This window comes from Carassius carassius, chromosome 22, assembly GCF_963082965.1.
Source record: "Carassius carassius chromosome 22, fCarCar2.1, whole genome shotgun sequence".
Lineage (NCBI taxonomy): Eukaryota > Metazoa > Chordata > Actinopteri > Cypriniformes > Cyprinidae > Carassius > Carassius carassius.
This window is the reverse complement of record NC_081776.1, coordinates 30853105-30877099: the sequence shown is the minus strand read 5'-3', so window position 1 is coordinate 30877099 and position 23995 is coordinate 30853105. Positions and strand designations below refer to the sequence as shown.

At 38.3% G+C, this 23995-nt stretch overlaps 2 protein-coding genes across 2 annotated transcripts; one reads left to right on the top strand and one right to left on the bottom strand.

Moving 5' to 3' along the window:
- Positions 1 to 7471: 7471 nt before the first annotated feature.
- LOC132099220 (gastrula zinc finger protein XlCGF8.2DB-like) lies at positions 7472 to 16817 on the bottom strand. The gene is made up of 3 exons (XM_059505659.1): positions 16755 to 16817; positions 15092 to 15208; positions 7472 to 8503 (listed from the first exon to the last, which is right to left on the bottom strand). The coding sequence occupies exons 2-3, from the start codon at positions 15168 to 15170 to the stop codon at positions 7488 to 7490; spliced, it is 1095 nt and encodes a 364-aa protein (XP_059361642.1). The 5' UTR covers positions 15171 to 15208; positions 16755 to 16817; the 3' UTR covers positions 7472 to 7487.
- Positions 16818 to 17484: 667 nt separating this feature from the next.
- On the top strand, positions 17485 to 20357 carry LOC132099223 (gastrula zinc finger protein XlCGF7.1-like). Its single transcript, XM_059505661.1, has 3 exons — positions 17485 to 17558; positions 17646 to 17755; positions 19274 to 20357. The coding sequence occupies exons 2-3, from the start codon at positions 17665 to 17667 to the stop codon at positions 20086 to 20088; spliced, it is 906 nt and encodes a 301-aa protein (XP_059361644.1). The 5' UTR covers positions 17485 to 17558; positions 17646 to 17664; the 3' UTR covers positions 20089 to 20357.
- The last annotated feature ends 3638 nt before the right edge of the window (positions 20358 to 23995 follow it).

The following is a 23995-nucleotide window of genomic DNA, read 5'->3' as shown; positions in this document are numbered from 1 at the left end:
ACTTCCAGTTAATTTACATTTCTGAAGAGTTTGGGTTGTGATAAATTGTCCTTGATGCATAAAGAATTAAAAAATAATTTATTTCTTGCTATATAGTATAATCACTGCTTGTATTTTAAAGAATATTTCCAAACAAAGGCACATCAATAAATGTGTTCATCCTCTCAAAACCCTCTTTGGCAAATTTATTTTTGATTGGATATGGTCTTTAAATACAATTACTGCAACAAAAAAAACCCATATATTTCAGTCTAAATTAAATAGTAGCCTTAGAAAGTCAGCAGAAGAATAAATGTCATGTACATTTGAAAATGAATCGCTTTTTTGTGTGTCTTGATGACTGCAGCGCCCTGCAGTTTGATTCCTAACCCTAGGGTTGTGGGTTCAAGTCTTGGGCTCCCCGGGCGCTGCACCATAAATGATGAACACTGCTCCGGGTGTGTGTTCACTGCTCTGTGTGTGTGTGTGTGTGTGTGTGTGCACTTTGGATGGGTTAAATGCAGAGCATGAATTGAGTACGGGTCACCATACTTGGCTGAATGTCACGTCACTTTGTCAAAACAGAGCTTTTCCAAGGGAGTCAATTCAAACAATTGTATAGCAAAATGATTCATTGATTTTAAGTGCTTCTGACAATTTCTCCAACTGCAAACAAAGTGTAATTTATTAAATTAGTAAATACACATTTAAATCTTAATACAAATATGAACCTCACATATAATTGTGTCATTTTATTAATTGTTCATCATAAACAAGACGAAGTGTCCAAACACACAGGAAAAACTCCTGCTGAAGCGACTGAGATCCACGTGACACATTTTGCATTTATTAAAGAGGTGAGAGAAGACATGAGTATTGAACAAGCTTTCAAAGTATCTCTACCTAGAGTTCTACAGATGCATTTTGTTCATTAAGATGTGTTTTTTTTAGCTACTGTATAGTGGAGGATGCTTTCAAAATTAAGATTTTTTTATTTATTATTGATTATAATTTTTCTTGACTATTTCATTGACTAGTTAATGCCGCTCTAATACAGTCTGTTAATTAGTTAATTTTTTACAATGTTTTCAGATTATGAGTATACATAAATCTTAGTACCATCGGCATTACAGTGAAAATGAATGCTAATGACCCTCAGAGGAAAATATACAAAGAGAAAAGCAGAGGACCTAATACAGAGCTATGTGGCACTTCATGCTTTGTATAAATGAAGAGACGTCTCGTGAAACATGAGTGGTAGGGGTCAGATCAATAGATAGGGCTTACATCTATGGCTTTGGCAGCAGGAAGTGTATAGTGTTGGTGTATGATGCTTGAATTTCTATGTTTTGATGTCTCTTGCTTTGTGCCATTAAACCAAGGTTAATATATATTTGTCTTTTTTGCCTTAGACCAGATTGTGCAGAAAGAGGAGAGTCAAGATTTGAATAAAACAAGAGAAATATCTGCATGAGAAACATCATGATTTCATTACTGGAGAAAAATATTTTTGTTGTTTACAGACTCAAAAAAAAAAAAAAAAAAAAAAAAGCTCGGAAGACTGGAACTAGAAGTAATTTCACCTGCCAACAATGTGGAAAGAGTTTCAATATAAATGGGAACCACATGAGAGTTCACTTTGGAGAGAAGCCTTTAACATGTGATCATTATGGAAAGAATTTCACACACACACAAAAATCTTGATTCCCACATTAACAGTCACACTGGAGAGAAACTGTTTACGTGATCACTGTGGATAAAAAATAAAGGAAAGTCTTAATAACAACCAGAGTCTTCATGCTTGAGAGAATCCTTACACTTGTAAACTTTGTGGAAAAACATTGAATTGAAAAGGAAATCTTAAGACTCACATGAGAACTCACACTGGAGAGAAGCTGTTCACATGTGATCAATGCGGAAATGTCAGCAGTGTGGAAAGGGCTTCACAGACAAGAGAGTCCTGTCACGTGTCACGTCACGTGAAGTCACGTGATAACTCACATCAGACAGGAGCCTTTTGTGTCTTCACTGTGGGAAGAGCGTTCTTAACGTTGAAACAGCGTTGATACGATGTTTAATGCTGAACGATTGAAAACCAGCAAGCACATGACCAATCTTCAATGTTGAAATATGGTTGAAATAATGACAGTTTAATGATGTTTAATGCTAAATGGTTGAAAAAGGTTAAAATTCTACTATATACCATTAAAAATGATACTAAATACAGTTTGCTGCGTTATCACGCTGAAACAATTCCTATTGTTAGAAATGGTAGAAAATGAAATTCTGCTTTTTAAGAACTTGTCATTAAACCATTTCTTCTTCCCCTTGTAGAGTCATTAACGGTCCAGCTTATTATCTGCAAATTGGTAAGGAATTGTTCATCTGCTATATTGCTTCTGGTCACTTCTGGTAAAGAGAGCAACATTTGTGATTTTGTGATGGAAAGTGTTTGAAGTGCACAAAGAAAAAGATTTACACCCCCTGCACAGAATTTTGTATTCAATTTCTTTATTTTTGAGCCTCATGAAGACTCTTTTTTTTGTGCAATTTTTTAATTAGAAAATAATTAGTTAACCCTCAAACACAGTATTTTTGACCCCAAAACAGAAGAAACTCCCTCCCCACCCTAGGGACTTCAATCATGTAACACCAATGGTGTGGTCAACACCACATGATTACGCAGCCTGCATCATCAAGATAAAGAGAAGAGAAAACCAAATCTTAAAGTTATCCAATTTATTTACTAAGAGGAATCAAATTTTTTTCTCCAAATGTAGTACCTTGTATGTAATTCTGTCGTTTTCCATAACCTTAGGTTAAGTTTCTTAGCCACAATAAGTCCATAGGACAGCCACTGCTGTTGAGATTTTTGAAGCAACATGATTTTATCAGAACTTCCAAATATCACAAAAATGGGTCAGGCTCTAATACACTGGGTAAAATATGCGAAAGCACCTTTAACCAAAAGATGTCATTAGTGTGCAACATCTTAACTCAACGTGGATTTGCGCATCTTCTCAGTTAACAACGGCTCCGTGTAGTAACAGCTACTCTATGTGAAATCACACACCGGATGGTATTTACTGCTGATTAGAGAACCGGCTTTTTGACGAGATGCTCATTAATAATCGGCTGATATATATCGTGCACAACTAGTGAAAACGGTAACACTTTAGAATACCGTTTCTTACTTAATGCATAACTAATAAAGAGTTACTGCAGAACTAATGAATAATTCTTCATTAACACTCAAGCCACTAATATTAACTACTAAGGAATGTGTGTTAACTAATCAATATGTAATAGCATTTTTTAAATTGTGTTAATTATCAATTAGTCAATCAGTAACTATTCAATTCAGTCATGCCTCCTGAAGAACTACTATTAAGTAGCTACTAATTCAGCTTCATGAGGAATAACTATTAAGTAACTACTAATGAACAGTGATGCACAGTATCAGATTGTGGCCCTTGATTCTTCTTTAGTACTAATGTTTTTAGATAAATGTACTACAGTTATGTGTACTATATGTAAATATTCATTTACATTCGTTCGCATATGTGCCGATTAATGTTTCTATCTGTGTGTGCCCACCAGAGGTGGGTAGAGTACCCAAAAACTGTACTCAAGTAAAAGTAAAAGTTCTTCTAGAAATATTTACTCAAGTAAAAGTAAAAGTACTAGTCTTGAATAGTTACTTGAGTAAGAGTAAAAGAGTATCGGATAAAAAATCTACTCAAGTAGTTAGTTACTAGTTACTTTGGGTCATATATACTGAGCCTATTTTTATTTAGATATATAGATAAAATGTATGTAATGTATGTGTGCGTGTATAAATGTATATATTTCATCAGCCTTTACTCCAATTTATGTAATTTATTATAAAACCCTGTCTGTTTACTTAAGTAACAGATATAGGTGTCATGTCATAACATATTTTTAATACGACTGACTTTATATTAAATGTGAATTTAACATTGAAAGTTAATGTGATATAAATATTGCTACTAATCTTTCATTGTTCAGAAAGAGAGCAAATAACATTTACATTATTAAAGATAATTTTCACTGACAGTCTAGATTTCAATCACTCTCAGAAACTCCCATTAAAATCACTGAAACTGTTAACACTGTGAAATCAATATCTTAATTAAAGATTCGTACACACATCTGCACTTTGTTGTTTCTGACGAGAGAATTCGCCAGAAAGAGGTATTCAGTCAGTGAGCGAGTGAAGGAAGCACCGGTATTTTAGCGATGACTCATCTGAACGCCTCTGATTGGCCAATGCTTTAATAAGCTCAAAAGAGTCATGTGTGATTGGTTATAATGGGCAGCGCTGTATAAACGCATCTATCTCTGGCTCAGCGCTAGCAAGCAATCACAGATCTGAATTTAGCAGCTGATGTTATGACTTGCTGAACGTAGCCTACTCGCACAGGTGTAATGATTGTATTAAAATTAAGAAAATCTTAATCGGCTATTTTTTGTCTTTTGGAAGCTGCATTCAACTTGACTCCCCTCTGTTATAAGCCACACACGTACAACAAACTAATGTCAGAGGTATTGTGTATTGTAATCGAATGTAGCCCAAGTTATTACCTGTTAAACAGTAGACAGCACACGCGGTGTTCATCTAATAAGGATCTCCATCGCAAGCAAATAATAGCCTTTGCAGATTTGCTTTCAATTCAGTGTAGATCCAGCCACGTCTTCAACGCTCTTTCTGTTCTTAAACGTTACAACTCTGAGTGAAGTGAACCGTTTCAAACGCTCAGCGCGTGCGGCAGGGAACTGAACGACTCATTCAAACTGATTCATGAACCAATTCACTCGTTTGCCAATTGGTTTGATCAAGCCTTTGAACAGAGTTGACTCAAAAGAATGAATCAGTCACGAATGGGCATCGCTCATTGCCCAGAGAAAAGTAGACGGCGCGTTTGGAATAAACTGAAGCATTTATAACATTTATTGCATTAAGATAAAGTAACGAGAGGAGCGTCGCCCACAGTAACGAAGTAAAAGTACAGATTTTTCTCCCAAAATTTATTAAAGTAAGAGTATAAAGTACCCATCTTTAAATATACTCCGAAAAGTATTAGTTACCCCAAAAAATTACTCAAGTAAATGTAACGAAGTAAATGTAACTCGTTACTACCCACCTCTGGTGCCCACGCTATAATGTTGCAGTTCTTGCAGCATTAAATCCAGGATAGAAAACAATTCTAGTGAAAAGTACACAGAGATTTATGAGTGCACATGCAGGTCAAAGTGTGTACGCAAACACACAATTTCTGTGAGTTTAGTTTTGAGATTCCGCTAGTAAGCAGAGAGATTCATTGCTTGTAAACTTGATGTGCGTTACAATAATGCGCTGTCGACAATTTTCAATAAAATAATGCTGTAGATACTACATTAATGATGTTGATGATTATTTTTATATTTTATTATATTTATTATTATATTTATGTCTGCAACCAGAAGTTCAAGATAGAACCCCATCCCAAATCTAAGTGCCTTGCCAACATGGCTCAGGTATTTTATGTTTATGTTGAAGTGATACCACATGATTTTTGTAGTTAAGGCAATGACTGAGGGGAAAATGAGAATACAGGGAAACCATGAGTCATTAAAAAATAGTTCTCAAGGAATAACTGAATTACTGAACGAGTCAGTCTTTTGTTCGTTATCTGGCTCGGCTCGGTGTTCATCTTCAGTTCTCTCTTCACAGCAGTTCAGTCAGTGTACTGTTTCAGTAAATGAATTACTCCGGGATATTGGTTTGTTTGAACTCAGAGGGAGTGTCAGCCACATTAAACAAGTTAACAGCTTAAGTCATTTGTGGATTAATGCGTATTAGAGACGCGAACCGTTTAAAACGATTCAGTTTGATTTGGTGAACTGGTTCAAGAAGATCCGGTTACATCGAATGATTCGGTTGGATCTATGTACAGGGGGCGGAGTTGCATACAGGTCCAAGGGGCGCAGTTGTATATACCAATAATGTCCCAGGGCTCACCCACCCAAGGAAAAAAGGTTACATGCATGGTACGGTTTGTTATGGTTCCCTCTTGGGGGGTTTTCCACTGGTAATTTTTACTGTACCTGGTTCTTTTTTTTTTAGTACCACCTCGGTTGAGGTTCCAAGTAAACCGTACCTTTACCAAAACGTGACGTGTAAACTTTGCTGATCACAGATTGGCTAGAGAGAATTGTCACTACCCACGTCACTGAACTTGCAACACAAACACAAAAGAACTTCTAGATTTAAATCAGCACAGACAGCGAAGGATCTAATACAAGTGTTTTACACAAGCGCACCTTTTTTAACAAACAAAAAGTTTCATTGTCTGTTGAGGAAGTACAGACGTTCCTTCATTGATAGTAGAGGAGTAAATGTCACACAATCATTCTTAACCAGTTAGCCTGCACCTGGACGCAAGTGCACTGAACTCTCTTTGTTTGCATGTGTCAATGTTTATGAATGAAAATGGGACAAATTAATCTTGATAAGCTACGTATCATTATAAAGATCTAAGCTTCAAACCATCGACAGCAGATCGCTGTTTTCCAATGGAAAGCTTATAAAGACTGTATTTGCTACATTTGTGTAAGCAGTACAAATACAAACATGAGCAATGAAAATGCTGTACATATCAGATCCGTCGTAATAACGAGTCATAAACACATCCACAGCTGTAAATCCCGGTTTAGTTAGAAAGGTAAGGGTCCACTGAACGACATCTCATGAAGCACGTTTAGTGCAACGAAGCAATATCATTGCAATATGGATCATAATTCCTTTGTTTACATTTCAGCGACAGAACTGTTTGTGTCCGTTATGGAATAACTCACGGTCGAGTGCGTCTTGGTAGTAAAAAAACGGCATGGTTTTGCATGGAATATGAGGGAATTATACTGAACAAAATTATAAACGCAACACTTTTTGTTTTTGCCCCCATTTTTATTGAGATGAACTCAAAGATCTATGCCATTTATAATTTTGTTCAGTGTATGATTGGGTACATAAACAGGCATCCACCACAGTCCCAGTCTTTTCAAGCAAAGATAGGTTGTGGATTACCACTTTTTCTGACAAACGTAATGTAATAATTATCAAACTGTTCAAAATTAACAATTTTCAACAAGACTTCAAAGAATATGTCTTTCACTTCTACTATACATAATACGGTACATAATGGCAGCAGTTGTGGCCCAATGTTTAGAGAGTAACTGGTTAGACTTGTAACCTGAAGGTTGCGGGTTCGAGTCTCATGTCCGGCAGGGATTGTCGAAGGGGGGACAAAATGTTTTGAATGAAAACTGCTTTCTTCCATCCTCAATACCAATACTGAGGTTATCGTGTTGTGCAAGACACCAATCCCGGTCACCTGCTCTCCGGTACACCCAACAATGTGGCCACCCGCTGCTGTGTGTTAACTACTGTGTGTGTACACTTGGATTCTGAGTATAGGTCATTATTATGTGTGAAGCTCTTTCTACAGTTAGCAGGTGTATGGCTTCTCTCTGGTGTGAATCCTCATGTGTCTGTTAAAGCTTCCGTGCTGAGTGAAACTGATTCCACACTGAGGGCATACGTAAGGCTTCTCGCCGGTGTGGACGCTCATGTGGCTTTTAAGGGTTCCTTTTACTGAAAAACATTTTCCACATTGAGGACAGGTGAAAGGTTTCTCTCCAGTGTGAATCCTCATGTGGACTTTAAGGTTTCCATGTTCAATGAAATATTTTCCACACTGTTGACATGTGAAAGGCTTCTCTCCATCATGAATCCTCATGTGGACTTTAAGGTTTCCATGTTGAGTGAAGCTCTTTCCACACTGCTGGCAGGTGTAAGGCTTCTCTCCTGTGTGTATTCTTTTATGGACTGTAAGAGTCTGTCTGTGTGTAAAACTCCTTCCACAATGAGGGCAGATGTAAGACTGCTCTCCAGTGTGAATTTTCATGTGGCTTTTAAGGTCTCCTATTTGAATAAAACAATTTCCACACAGTGAGCAGGTGAAAGGCTTCTCTCCAGTGTGAATTCTTATATGGACAGTAAGATTTTGTCTGTGTGCAAAACTCCTTCCACAATGAGGGCAGGTGTAAGACCTCTCACCAGTGTGAATATTCATGTGGCTTTTAAGGTCTCCTATTCGAATGAAATTATTTCCACACTGTTTGCAGGTGTATGGTTTCTCTCCAGTGTGAATTTTCATGTGTTGTTGAAGGTCTCCTTTTCGAATGAAAGTATATCCACACAGTTTGCAGGTGTAAGGCCTCTCTCCAGTGTGAATCCTCATGTGGACTGTAAGGTTTCCACGTTGATCGAAACGCTGTCCACACTCTTGGCAGGTGAAATTGTTTCTAGTTCCAGTCTTTTGAGCTTTTTTTTGTGAGGAAGTTTTTCCAGACTGTGGGCAACTAAATGATGTTTGTCCAGTTATAAGATCATGTTTCTTATACTGATCTGTATCTTGCATTACATTTAGTTCTTCATTTTCCTCTTTGAGCGGCATCATGTCTAGGATGAAAGGAGACAGATGCAAGTTAACCCTTGTTTAAAAGCAGTAGGCAACCATAGCTGAATCTGGCATTAATGTCTAAAACTGAGGTGACAAACTCAGCTTTTGGAGGGTCACAGACCTGCTTAGTTTAACTTCAACCTGCTCCAACACCTACTGTAGCTTTAGTTTTCAAGTAATGAAAACCTTAATTCAGGTGTGTTCAGTTAAAGCAGAAACTAAACTCTGAAGGGCTGTGAGTTTGACATTCTTGGACTAAAGCATTAAAAGAATATCGTCCTATCAACAAGTTTCAGTTTTGCAGAGAAACTGTATTTGTGAACAATATCAGTCAGGGTTTAAGCCCAATTTTAACACGGAAACTTTGCTCTCTCCTAGAACTGTAACATCTTTAAAAACATAGACCACAGCATTCACTTGGATAGTTTGAGAATTGTGTAGGCACTTATAAACAAGAATTAGGATGATTAATGTCTTATCTCTTTGACTGCTACCACTTTGTTTAAAAAAAGACCATCTCATCAGAAACAAGTATAGAGTGCCACAGGGCTCAGTATTAGGACTTCTGATTTTCATGTATCTAACGGTGCTGGTCATATAATTAGAATATCATCAAAAAGTTTATTTATTTCACTAATTCCATTCATTACACACAGATTGATATATTTCAAATGTTTTTTTCTTTTAATGTTGATGACTTTAACTGACAACTATATTCACAAATTCAGTATCTCAGAAAATTTGAATATTGTGAAAAGCTTCAATACTGAAGACACCTGGTGCCACACTAATCAGCTAATTAACTCAAAGTTCTCTGTCCAAGCACATTAATAGAGAGGTAAAGGGAAAGAAAAGTGTACAAGCAATAGGGATAACCGCACCCTGGAGAGGATTGTGAAACAAAACCCATTCAAAAATGTGGGGGAGATTAACAAAGAGTGGACTGCAGCTGGAGTCAGTGCTTCAAGAACCACTACACACAGACGTATGCAAGACATGGGTTTCAGCTGTCGCACTCCTTGGGTCAAGCCACTCTTGAACAACAGACAGAGTCAGAAGCGTCTCACTTCTAAAAGGACTGGACTGCTGCTGAATGGTCCAAAGTTATGTTCTCTGATGAAAGTAAATTTAGCATTTCCTTTGGAAATCAGGGTCCCAGAGTCTGGAGGAAGAGAGGAGAGGCACACAATCCACGTTGCTTGAGGTCCAGTGTAAAGTTGAAAGATGGTTTGCGGTGCCATGTCATCTGCTAGTGTTGGTCCACTGTGTTTTCTGAGGTCCAAGGTCAATACAGCCGTATACCAGGAAGTTTTAGGGCACTTCATGCTTCCTGTTGCTGACCAACTTTATGGAGAGGCAGATTTCATTTTCCAACAGGACTTGGCACCTGCACACAGTGCTAAAGCTACCAGGACCTGGTTTAAGGACCATGGTATCCCTGTTCTTAATTGGTCAGCAAACTCGCCTGACCTTAACCCCACAGAAAATCTATGGGATATTGTGAAGAGGAAGATGCGATATGCCAGACTCAAGAATGCAGAAGAGCTGAAGGCCACTATCAGAGCAAACTGGGCTCTCATAACACCTGAGCAGTGCCACAGACTGATCGACTCCATGCCACGCCGCATTGCTGCAGTAATTCAGGCAAAAGGAGCCTCAACTAAGTATTGAGTGCTGTACATGCTCATACTTATCATGTTCATACTTTTCAGTTGGCCACGATTTCTAAAAATCCTTTCTTTGTATTGGTCTTAAGTTATATTGTAATTTTCTGAGATACTGAATTTGGGATTTTCCTTAGTTGTCATTAATATTCATCAAAATTACAAGAAACAAACAAAATATATCAGTCTGTGTGTAATGAATAAATATAATATACAAGTGTCACTTTTTGAATGGAATTAGTGAAATAAATACACTTTTTGATGATATTCTTATTATATGACTGAGGTAGTTTGTCTTTGGTTCTTTTAATTGTGATGATTTAATTCTGGCTCACATTTATATCTCAACAATTTAGAATACTTCATAAGACCAATAAAAATATTTATATATATTTTAGTGAATTGTTGTACTTCTGGAAAGTATGTTCATTTACTGCACATGTACTCAATACTTGGTACTCAATACAATTCTTGTACAACAGTTGTGATTCACTGTTTGTGCTGCGCTTGGTTTGAGCCGCTTTCATTTGTATTTGGGAACGCAACATTCGTCATTAGAAATGTTTATAAATCTGTTGTTGTTTACAAAGATGTTTCAGTGTCACAATCCTACACAAATCTTTCTAATTTGCTGATTTCATGCTCAATAAACATTTCTGATTATTATAAATGTTAGAAACAGTTTTGATGCTTATTTTTTTGCGGAAACTGATGCTACTCAAACATTTGTTTAAGATTTTATAAAGAAATTTATCATTTTATTCATTTTATTTTATTCAGTCTTTTCATGCATGTAAGTGATAAAAAGTGAGTGGAGACATTTACAATTATTTCTATTTAACAAATGCATTTTATAATAAATGCACACAAATTGAATTAATACATTTGATAAATGCAAATAAATACTGTTCATTAAACTTTATATTTAGCAGAAAATCCTGAAAAATAAAGTGCATAACTTCTACACAAAATACGAAGCAGCAAAATAGTTTTCAACATTGAAAATAATCAGAAATGTTTCTTGAAAGTAAAATAAGTTGTAATCATTTCTAAAATATCATGTGACACTGAAAACTGGAGTGATGATGAATAACATTACATTTTAAAATATATTAAAATTGAAAACTTTTTTAGTATTTGTAATAATATTTATTTTTTACTTTATTTTGATCAAATAAATTCATTCTCGATGAGCACAACTTAGTTATTTTAAAATGATTAATAATTGTAATGTTTCCAAATTTTTGGCAGGTACTTTAATAATAATAATTCTATATACTTTAATATAATATATTATAGTACTTTATTATATTATTATATTGTTATCACGATTATTAAATGCTGCTTTTTATTATTTTAAAGGACAGTATGTACTTTTACAATATATTTGTTATAATGAGTGCTGGGGGTATGGTCAGATATTCCTTCAATCACAGGCCTGAATTTGCGAGTACAGTGAAGGACATTGCATCGGGAGCTGATTAGAAAAAATATATATATATAAAAATACCTACAAAAGTAAAAGAAAAGAAGTAATCATAGCAATAATATCTTCATCAAACAAAAAAAGAGATTAACTTGGATAAAGATTGATTAATATGTACATACAGTAGTGTTCAAAAGTTTGGACCCATCACTATTTCTAATGTTTTAGAGATAATTTTCTTATGCTCATCAAGCCTGCATGTATTTGATCAAAAATATAGAGAAAATAAAAACTAAAAACTTAATATTCATCAAAGACGTGTTAAATAGATAAAAAGTGAAAGTAACGACATACTGTTATAATACATACATACATACATACATACATATATATATATATATATATATATATATTTATTATCATTATTTTTAAACAACATAACAAATCCTGAAAATTTATCACAGGTTATACAATCAAAATTAAGCACGAACACTGATGATAAATCAGCATATTAGAATGATATTAGTACAAAACATTAAAAATAGTAACGTGTCCATACGTTCGTACTGCTTAAGTAAAATACGAATATGGAAAATACGGAAAGCGAATCATCTATGCCCTAGAATTCATCTCGCGTTCTCCAGCGGTTTCTATGAGCAGTGTTAACTCCTCTTTGCGGACGCGATGAGTTTTCGAAAATGCAAGGAGCCGTGTACCAGGTACATCACGAAGGGAGACACTCATGACAGGTGCGTAGTATGTCTGGGTTTACATCACGCACAGGCAGCGCTTAGCGGCCTTTCTTCCTGTCCCCATTGTGATAGCCTGCAGCTCAGAGTACTGCGCTTGAGGGTGGAAGTATTTTCTGATGTTGCCCCCCTGTCTAACCCCCGCCATGTCACTTCTGCGACTACCGAGGCACCGCACGAGGTGATAGCTTGGGGTGACACGTGCGACATGGATTTCGAGGACAGTGGAATATTGGAATATTCTCCACATCGCTCACTCTCCCCTACCCTGGTGCAGAATAAGAGTTTTATTGAGCCTGTCGTTTTCTCTAACGAGGATTCACAGCCCACACCGGAGGCATTTAGTACCATCTCCTTCGGTTGTGGACGCTATGAGGATGACGTTTTATCCACCGCGGCCTCGGGGTCTGAGGACTTCGCGGCCGACACTAGCCCTCTCCCTCCTAGTGGACAGGAGAGGCGTGTTTCCCCCTCCTACAGCGAGCTGTTGGATGAGGTTTCTTGTGCGGTGGGTAAATTGGGGCTGGATTGGGAGGTTGAGAAGGCCGAGGCCCAACCTTCCTCTAAGCTGGACGGACACCTGCACAGCCCCGGAGGCCTTTACCTTTTTTCCCAGACCTCCACCAAGAGGTTTCGAGGTCCTGGAAACAGCCGTTCTCAGCTCAGATTACTAACGCTGTGGCTGCGGATTTCGCCACCATCTCTGACATGGCGAACCATGGCTATGCAGCAGTGCCTCCGGTGGAAGAGATTCTCGCCAAACACCTCGCGCCTAATTCGGCCGCGGCATGGAAGTCTCGCCCCCTTCTTCCCTCTAAGGCGTGTCGAGTCACGTCAAGCCTAGTTGGGAAATCCTACATGGCCGCTGGCCAGGCGGCTGCTTTGCTCCACTCTATGGCGGTCCTCCAGGCCTACCAAAAGGAGCTATTAAAGAAACTAGACGAAGGGGAAGGTATCACACCCGAGGCAGTAAAGGAATTACGGCGAGCAACAGATTTCGCACTACGTGCTACCAAACATACGGCTTGAGCAATAGGTCATTCCATGGCCGGTTTGATTACGGTTGAGCGCCACCTCTGGCTTAATCTCACCGACATTAAGGAAAAGGACAAATCTTTCCTCATGGATGCCCCTGTTTCCAAGGACGGTTTGTTCGGGGAGGCTGTCACTTCAGTGGTGGAAAAATTCAGGGCAGCTAAAAAGCAATCAGCCACTTTCCGCCAGCTGATTCCCCGCAGACCCAGCGAGGTTGAACGCCGACAGGCGCCCGCACGTTCTCGTTCAACCTCCTCCCACCGCCAGCGAGTAGCCTCTCGGGTGGAGCCTTCGCCTATGGCGCCCCCTCGCAAGGACTGGGGCCCTAAGGTTTTCCCACCGGCTCGCCAACATCAGCGCAAGAGGTTAAACCTGAGTTTGACGGCTAATGCCTCTCGTTCTCAGGCACCAAAAAGCTCCTGATCCTTTCGCTGCTTGCCAGGGACTGTGCCCTCCGCTAGAGAGCGCTCTTGGACCGCTTTCGCGCATCCAACACTCTCATTGCAGTCCCCATGCTCAAACTCTGACTGTCTCGCCACAAACACCGCCTCGAGCTGCATTGGATCGAGCTGTAACGCCAAACGCTCCCTCAGACACTCTGCGCAATCCTGCTTTCAGAATTCGAGGGGCGATTCAAGGATCCCGAACAGCGCATGTCACATTGGCTGGTGGAGGCAATATCTTTAGCCTATGAGGCGCGCGGACTTGCTTCGCTCTTAGGAGTTAGGATGGCTCCTGGCTCCCGGGTTCTCTCCGCTTGAGTAGATGCTTCCTTGGATCCCAGCTATCAGGTACGTCAGGCGTTATGGTATAGCGTTCCCATACCGGTGACGTCACCGCAGCATTGAAGTGACCTATGAAAGGGAACATCTCGGTTACATATGTAACCATGTTTCCCTGAATAGGGAACGAGATGCTGCGGTCCTGGCCGTGCCGTACCTTGATAGCGTTCTTCTTCTTCAGTCATGAAATCTGAGCGAAATGGCGCGCGGCACCCAGGTATACGATACGTACGCATGCGTAGGGCGGTGCCAAGCGCTATTTGGCCAATAGGATTGGCGGGATGGTATAGGGCTTCAGACATTCGTCACACCGAAGGTGTTCCCATAGCAGGTGACGTCACCGCAGCATCTCGTTCCCTATTCAGGGAACCATGGTTACATACGTAACCGAGATGTTTTGCAATATTTGAGATTTTGAAAAGCTGATTACAGTTTAAGGTGATTTTGGAAGTTTTTGTAAACATTTGTTTCTTATTTAATTGGTCACACATCGTTTAACCAGTACTAGTTAACATAGTCAATGATGCACAGGGAAACTAGAAGGATAGAAGCAACAATGCACCAATTTCAACAAAGAATCGTGAGTTTCACAAAACTGCATGGACACGGTAAACGGGAAGGAAACCTGACAGTAGATTACAGACTTGCAAATATGTAAAAATAAGAGGATTGTGATTTAAATTGTGATTCAGGCCGGGGAAAAAAAATCGTAGAAATAAATAAAACATTTGAAATAAATTTGTAATTTTTGCTAGTGAACCTTAACTGACTTGCGTGTCTTCTTAGGAAGCTGACAGAAGCAATGACCCCATGTGTGAGAAAGAATACGCCATTTTAGCCAACTACAAGGTGGCTATAATAAAAGTACTATAATAAAACAAAGGATACAGAATGGGTTGCATTTGTAGACATGCCAAAGCTGAAAACTAACCTGTTTGTTCCTCCGTCTCTTCATGTTTGACTGTTTCTTCAATCTTTATTTCTTCTCTCTCCTCTTTAATAAACTCCATCCTTATAACAGTGTGTGTCTCAGTCTCTTCAACAGGAGCTTCTCTGTGTTTAAGATCAGAATAATAAAAACAAATTGAGGCTTTTAAGACTTTTCTAACAACAGACTTCCGGTTGAAAGGGCACAGTGGAGCGTTTGGCTGCCGCTCCTCTCTCCCGTTCATTTTTAGACTGTAGTCAAGTTGTAATACATTGCTCTTCAAGGCGTAGTTGTCTATGCTCAACATCTACACCTGTCGCTTACCAGAGATTCCTGCGCAGAGCCCATAGGGGTTGATTTTGATAACTTCTCAGCACTCAGGCGTGTGGAGGTCTGCTGAAGTCAGCACTGTTTAACACGCGCTCTGTCAACAACACAGCTGTTACTTTATCTGACATTATTTTAGAACAAAAGCTGGACCTTGTCTGTTTAACTGAAACACGATACAAAGAATCTGACGGTCTTCTTTTTAATGACCTGACTCCTTACATTTTCCATTTGGCCAACTTTTGAGAACTCCTTGTCTTAACTTTCACTTTTATGCCGATGACACTCAGAGCTATATACATTCAAAACCTGATGTCAATATGCCTGTGTCTCTTCTTTCTCAATGTTTTACTGAGATTAAAATATAGATGTCTGAAAATTGTATCTGTGTAAACAGTGACAAAACTGAAGTGATGCTTATTGGTTCAGATTGTTTTCATATTGATTTTAAAAGTCTCATGTTCACTTATGGCCTTGATTCATTTGGCTCCTCAATATTTGTGTGAGCTTTTAACCCCCTACACTCCTACACGAGCTCTACACTCTTCTGAAGCTGGTCTTTTAACTGTCCAAACAACACAGCTAAAATCTATGGGGGATCGGGCGTCCTCTTCTTTGGCTCCTAAACTGTGTAATTCCCTGCCCTCAGAGATTAGGAAAGCAGAATCCCTTAGTGTTTTAAATCATCCCTTAAAAAATACTATTTTAGGATAGCTTTTATGCGATTCATTTGATTACTTTATTATATTGGCCTTTTATTGACATTTTTTTTCATTTGATTATTTTTTTTTCTGCCTGCACTGTTATGTGTATCTTTTAATTTCATATTTTTTATGTAAAGTGCTTTGAGATGCTACTTTTAAAAGCGCTATATAAAATAAATAATAATAAACGTTATGTTTTACACTATGTATTCCGATTTACAGATTAGGTGTAACAGATTATACTGCTAATATCTGCTGTGATTTGTAACATGTTTGTGTTTGTTGTTGACTCTGTTCTGAGCCACGTGCGCTGATTCGAATCACTGAATCATTTCACTGAATCATTTCAAGAAGCGACTGATTCAGTGACTCGTGGTTTAAAAGTTCAGTTTCTCCGTCATCAGTTCTTACCAGAGACTGAATTAGTGTTTATGACAAACTGGTTCACGACATGAGACGCACATTTCCTGTTGTTTGTCAGTGGATGCGCTGCACGAGTACAACATGTCCTTCATTAATGTCAGAGAAAGCATTACTAACGTTACATACATTAACAACAAATAACAGCTGCTGTGAAAACAACCAAATGGACTGAATGGTTTGGTATCTAAACCATTTAAATGCTTTCAAATCACAAACCTTTCTAACCTCCGATTCACAGCAGATGCAGGAGCGCAGACAGCCCTATGACGTCACGTCACCAAACCAAAATAAAAGTCCCGTTAACGCGCTGATCTGTAATAAAACAAACGATGTAAATGATAGAATTTAGGAGAACAGAGTTTGTTTACTGTATATATATACACACACACACGCACACACACACATATATATATATATATATATGACCTGCTTTTTACAAGTTTTCCATAAAAGTTATAAAGTGTTATTGCATTACATGAAAGAACCACGTATATAAATTACTTAAATATGATCAAAATTTAAATGCTATTGGAATTTCAGCTAGGGTGAAGAAAAGCTTTTTACTTCTCTCCTGAGGCCACAAGAAAGCACATTGAGCAAAACATTAATAATGCATGTTTATTCAAAGCATAAAATGACATGACTATCTGTGAAAAAAATGTATAAGTTTTCTAAACCAACTATAATTAAGTATCTTAAAGAACACACTGTCTTTGGTTGTATGTATGTCCATCACACAACTGAACGACACATATTTTAATATGTATTTCACCTTTAATAATTCCTAAACTCCTCTGTGTTCCTGAGTAAACAGGACTTTTATTTTGGTTTGGCGCCGTGACGTCACAGGGCTGCGCCGCACTCGGCGTTTGTTATGATTCGACTAAAGACAGATTATGGTTTTAAAGCGTCCGTTTAAATAGTTTTATAGTTTTCGCAAACGCTGTAAAATGGCTTCGTTGTTATTGAATGTGACATAGTAATAGTTTATCTGTCGTTAAAGCGTGTTATTCTGTGTGAGTAAATGAAAAGATGCGTCAGTTTATACACTAATCCAGAGACTCAGTGTGCAGTATTTATTATTATTCTCATCTCAAACACAGAGATCCACGTGAGAGAGTTATGAAGATGGCGTGTATTAAAGAGGAGAGTGAAGACATCAGGATTGAAGAAGTGTTCAGTCTGAAACAAGAAGAGACCGAGGAAGATATCGGTCGGTTTTCACTCATTTGATCCTTGTTATAAAGTCCAGCTCTGATATCCTAATGGAAGTGTGTTGAGCTCACATGAACAGTAATGCAGCATTACATTAGGAAAAACAACAGAGAAGCAGGCCAAACAAATCAATGATGGAGTCTAACATTACATCTAAAATGTCCTTTTTGTCTAAAACAATAAAAAAATATTTTCTATCACTTAAATATGCAACTAATAAAACGTTTTAATAGGCAAACCATGAAAATATGACTGATCAACTGTCTGTAATTATCATTTTTGGATCAGTTCTGTATGTGAAAACACATTTCTTATGCATGTAGTACTTCAGCTGTCACTCTATCGGTCTATTGAGCTTTTATTGGTAATTTTGTGTTTCAGAAATGAGATACATTTGAGTACACTTCAGGTTACTTGAATGTGATATGATTTTATTATTTTTTATATTTAACAGCATTAACTTGATATAGTCAAACACGACTTGCCTTTGTGATCATGTCTTCTCTCCGTCTGCATGTTTACTTGCGTGGCTGGATGAACAATAAACACTTTATTTGCATTCGTCAAACCTGATTGCTGAAATAAAAACAAAGATGGTGAAATGAAGTTGCCATTAGCACTTGCTGCAAAGCAGGAGCGACTGACTGATTTGTCCAGAAACAATGATTAATTCTCACTTCAGAGCTTGTTGTATGTTGTCATACTGTATAGTTCTGCGTATACAAGACCAACTGCAACCTGGATGGCTTCCACATGGTGATCTGATGATTTTATATTGTGGTCAATCTACTTTTCAAGCAGTTTGTAGATCTCATGCTCTTTTTTTTCCTCATAATAATGTTAAAACCACAGCAGTGACTGCCCAAATTAAATCACACATCTCTATTAGGTGTCTACATTTGACTAACTGTTTAACATGAGCTAGCAGTAGAGCTGTGTGATGAAATTAGTCCAAAGAATGAATTTAGTTGAAGGAAATGACCAGCCTTATATGATATTTTTAATACACTCTATTAACTTGGAAATGTGTGTTTCTTCAAGCTGAGAGGAAATACAAAACTGAAATGAAATCTAATTAAAATGTCTCTCAGGGAAAACGGATACAAGGAGAAAAGCAGAGGGCCCAGTACCGAGCCTTGTGGCACTCCATATTTGTGTTTCATCACTCTCTTCATTTACACAAACAAAGTGGTCATAATCATATTAGGACATGAACCATTCATGAGAGTGTTGTGATCTATGTATAGCTCTGGAAAAATATAACTTGAGTTAGCAGTTTCTGTTTTACAATGGGGCTTAGATCCTGACTGGTACAGTTCACAAATACAAATCTTCAGCATTGTTGAAAGGACAATATTTTAAGTATATATATATATGGGATCTCACAAACCTGCAGAGTTTAGCTCCAACTCTAATCAAATTAAGGTCTTCAAAATTACAAGCAGGTCGGACCTAAATTCAAAATAATTTTTGCTCTCTTTAGGGTTTAACGTCTATTTGTCTCTTTTCATTCTAGGCCCGATGGCGCTGATAGAGGAGAGTAATGATCGGTATGAAAATCATGAATTTAGTACTGAAGAAAATTCTGTTAGTTGTTCACAGAGTGAAGAGACTTCCTCACAAAAAAACCCTAAAAGGACTCGGATTAGAAAACGCGTCATCTGCACAGAGTGTGGAAAGTGGATAAGCAACCAAAGAAACCTTACCGTCCACATGAGGACTCACACTGGAGAGAAGCCTTTCACCTGCCCTCAGTGTGGAAGCCGGTTCAGTCAGCAGGGAAGCTTTGACAGACACATGAGAGTTCACAGCGGAGAGAAGCCTTACAGCTGTCAACTGTGTGGAAAGAGCTTCACAGCACAGATAAACCTTGACTATCACATGAACAGTCACACCGGTGAAAAGCCGTTTTCATGTGATCAGTGTGGAAAGCGCTTCAGACACAAAGCAACCGTTAGAAATCACAAGAAGATTCATTCGAGACAGGAGTGTTTTATATGTGGTCAGTGTGGATTGAGTTTCACAGACGCAAACCACCTGAAGAATCACGTAACAACTCACTCTGGAGAGAAGCCTAACATGTGCGATCACTGTGGAAAGTGTTTCGTAAACAAAAGGACTCTTAAGGTCCACATGATCATTCACACAGGAGAGAGGCCTTTCGCCTGCCTTGAGTGTGGACAGAGTTTCAAACTGAAAACCTCCCTTCAGACTCACATGAGCGTTCACAGTGAAGAAAGGCCTTTCACTTGCCCAATGTGTGGAAAGAGATGCAAACTGAAGGGAAACCTTAGGCTTCACATGAGGCTTCACACCGGAGAGAGATCTTAAATGTGTTTTACATTTCAGAAAGACCTGCAACCACATTCCCAAACTCATTCTGTGACATTGCCATGTTCCTCAGTTTGACAAGGTTTCCGAACGGTTCTGGGGGACAAATCAACAAAAGTATTTAGAGCTGCATCCATGTTTCCTCTTCTGCATTTTCACATTTGACTGTCACCATCTAGTTCATGCACAAATGTAGACTAAAATAGGTTAACGTCACTATATTAGTAATTGTGTGGGCCAGGTGGGGCGCTAGTGGGCAAACTCTCAGAAACTCTTGGCCGTTACGGTCAATTATTTAGTCTTCTCTGTTGTTTTTCTCTTTGTTTGGAAGTGTTTGTGTCCGGGTACAGTACTGATTGACTCCTGCAGGCTAAAAACTGGTCATTTCATGTATCCTTCACCCCTAGACGGGGTGTAACATGACTTTCTGTGGGCCAAATCTGTAGGATGTGGGCAAATTTTGGGCTGACTGTGGGTCCTTGTGTGGGTCATTGTTTAGTCTTTTAGTAAATGCAGAATACCTTTATTACTATGCATATGCAGAATAGTTGCACTTCACAATTAACCATAAACTCATCTGAACCAGTGTCTTCTTAAAATGTAGTAACTCACCCAAAACATTTAGTTCATGCTTCAAAACATAGTTTTTGTGTCAGTGACTTGGCCGGTGCCACCAAAAACACCACACTAGTCAAAATGTTTAGATTTTTGTTCACCATGGAAATATTTCTTGTATGCAAATATAATAATTTTAGTTCATTTCGTGTTATATGCAATTTCACTTCATATTTATTAAATGCAGTTTTTCCTACTTATTTTGTTGATAGACTACTTTTTATGCTATCCAAGAATGTCAGTTTTGTCTGCATCACACTGAGCATTTTAAAATGAAATGTCAAAAATGGTTGTGGATTGTGCTGGGCAAACTCCAAACAAGTTTGTGATTCCTAGTTCATTACCATGGCAAGCCATTTGCCAACTTAGCAGACATTACAACCTGGGCTTGACATTAACACAGTGACTCAAACTAGCCACTTTGGCGGGTTGAATAATTGTAGTGTTTTTAAAAGTCATCTGAAATCAGCCATATTGCAGTGTGACACTAGGACACTACGACTCCCATCAGTATTACATGCACACAGTGTTGCCTGTTGCTTGAGTTAATGTGCAAACGGCAATCCCATTGGCTGGGGCTCACCTATTATTGTCCCTGTTTTGATTTCAGCAAATCAGTTCAAGAAAACACACAAAACCTGATTCCAGCAGCTCATTAATCATTAGTAATCCTTAGTGTGTTTTATAGTTCTTATTATTAGAATTCGTATCATTATTATCCTGTCAGTATTTTTTGTAAGTTTTTTTTCCCAATTTTCTTTTCGTCAGAAACATTGAATGACAGAAAAAAACAACCACCTCTCAAGTTAAAATGTTCAGTTAAAATGACTAATACGCATTCAAACATGGTTATTACATTTTCTTCTAATTACTTAAGTTATATTAAATAATACTTGATTATTATAAAGCTTGACTGACTGATGTTAAAAGTGCATTTTAAAAAAACTGCGCCATTTTACAAATATTATATATATATTTTCCCCTCAAATTAAAAGCAACTTTGTCCGAACCATGGCATGTATTGTCCGTGAGGTTTTGAGACTGACCTACTTTCCATTGCAACTTGTAACAAATAATTTCCCAGTGTGGTTCAATAAAGTAATCCTGAGTCTGATATTTAAACAGACCGTGTTTCTAATGCTAAAGGTTTTTTTTCTGTTTAGTTTTTTTATCTTTTTTATTAATCTTCTACATTCATGCACCACTTTTATTATGCAATAAGAAGCTACTTTGTTATGTCTTTATCTTAATACATGGTTTTATTTAAAAAAGGAGCTTTACACACAACCTTATCAGAGCTAATGATAATCAGAGGTGGGTAGAGTACCCAAAAACTGTACTCAAGTAAAAGTAAAAGTACTTATAGAAATATTTACTCAAGTAAAAGTAAAAGTACTAGTCTTGAATAGTTACTTGAGTAAGAGTAAAAAAGTATCGGATAAAAAATCTACTCAAGTAGTTAGTTACTAGTTACTTTGGGACTATATACTGAGTCTATTTTTATTTAGATATATAGATAAAATGTATGTTATGTGTGTGTGTATAAATCTATATATTTCATCAGCCTTTACTCCAGTCTTCAATGTCACATACAGTAATCCTTCAGAAATCATTCCAAAATGTTGATTTACTATCAATGATGTTCTTTTTATCTTTCTATTCATCAAATAATCCTAAACAAAATCTCACAGGTTCCAAAAAAATATTAAGCAGCAAAACGGTTTCCAGCACTGGTAATAAATCAATATATTAGATTTATATTTTGAAGGATCATAACTCTGAAGACTGGAGTAACAGATGATGAAAATGTATTTGCATCGCGAAATTAATTATATAAGTATGTATTATATATGTATAAATAACCTGTGACACAAAGAAGAGTGCAAACTCCTCACATAACAGCTAAGTTACTGAACATCTGAACATAACAAACCAAATGCACTGTTGAGGCTATCCTATAAGCCTTGGCATAGATGGCATGGTGTTCTCAACGCGTAGCAGAAAATTCTGAGTCCAAACATTAGCTCTCTTTGGGTGGTGTTCCCGTTTATTATGAAGGTAAAAAAGGGGATAATTTATATAAAATGATACTTCACCCAGTGCTGAATATTAAAGTGCTGTCATGCTGTTGGTAACCTGAGTGCTCACGGCTACGGTAAGAACCGTGTGTTCCTCGCCATCCACACCCTTTCCTAACTAATTGCAACACCTGTTAATATATCTACCTCCCAGTGGCGTGTCACACATAGTGCCACACTCCCACCCAGTGGCTAGAATAATAATAGCAATATTAACCTATCTAGAGAAGGTGAATATATAAATGGCTCCGATGTCACCGGGTGACTATTCTGAGCTGAACTTTTTTTTTTTCCGGGCGGAACTGGAGTGTGGGAAATATTTCCGCCCGGACTAATTTAAGTGAAACACAAGTTCTGTTCCGTTTGGCCAAGGCGGGGAAATTATTCCAGATACACGGCAGGTGTGGGAAGAGGACGTGTCGGATACTGATTGGAGGATCGGGAAGGAAGCAGAGATATAAAAGGGGCTGGTTTATGAACAAGAAGTTAGTTTTTTTTTTTTTTTTTAGTTCTGCTGTTGTTCCACACGATACGGAAGTGGCTGGTGTGGCGTGGATGTTGTGATTTACGGGCTGCAACGGAGAATCCAAGGAAAGTGGATATTGGAAGTGTGGAGGAAGATAAGTGCCCAACCTTTTTGTATGTTGTGTTTACATCTTATTGTGGATTGGGTTGGAGGAGCAATCCTATGTTTGGAAGGCCCCTGGGTGAAGGAGATCATTGAATTCGTATTGGGAGAGGACAACACTGTGTACTGGCGGGTGAAAACTTTATGAACATTCCTTGTATATTGTGGAGAGTGGATGACGGATGAGGAGGGAGACTAACTGCCTTTGAGAAAGAGTTCCGGCTGCATATTTCCCCGTAGCAGTGGGTAATCCCCCCTCTCTCTTGTGTTGATCTCATAATCCTCAGTGCTCGTGTGTTTACTCAGGGTTGATAGTAGTGCCTTGTGTTGGAGATCGCTGGGAAAGACAGAGAGACTCCGGTGTACGATATATACGCCTGCCGTGGTGCCTTCGTCCATCTGACACGCCCCGCCAGGACTCTGAGCCCGAAACGGGAATACACCACGGATCTTCTTTCACTGAGTGTGTGGTGAGTGCTGCTATATTGAAGTGTACACACGAGAAGAATTGTAGTGCCTTTGTGGTGTGTGGTGTTTTTCCGAGGCTGTGTCCCCGGTCGTAGGAAGAGATCTGACGGAGAGGAGC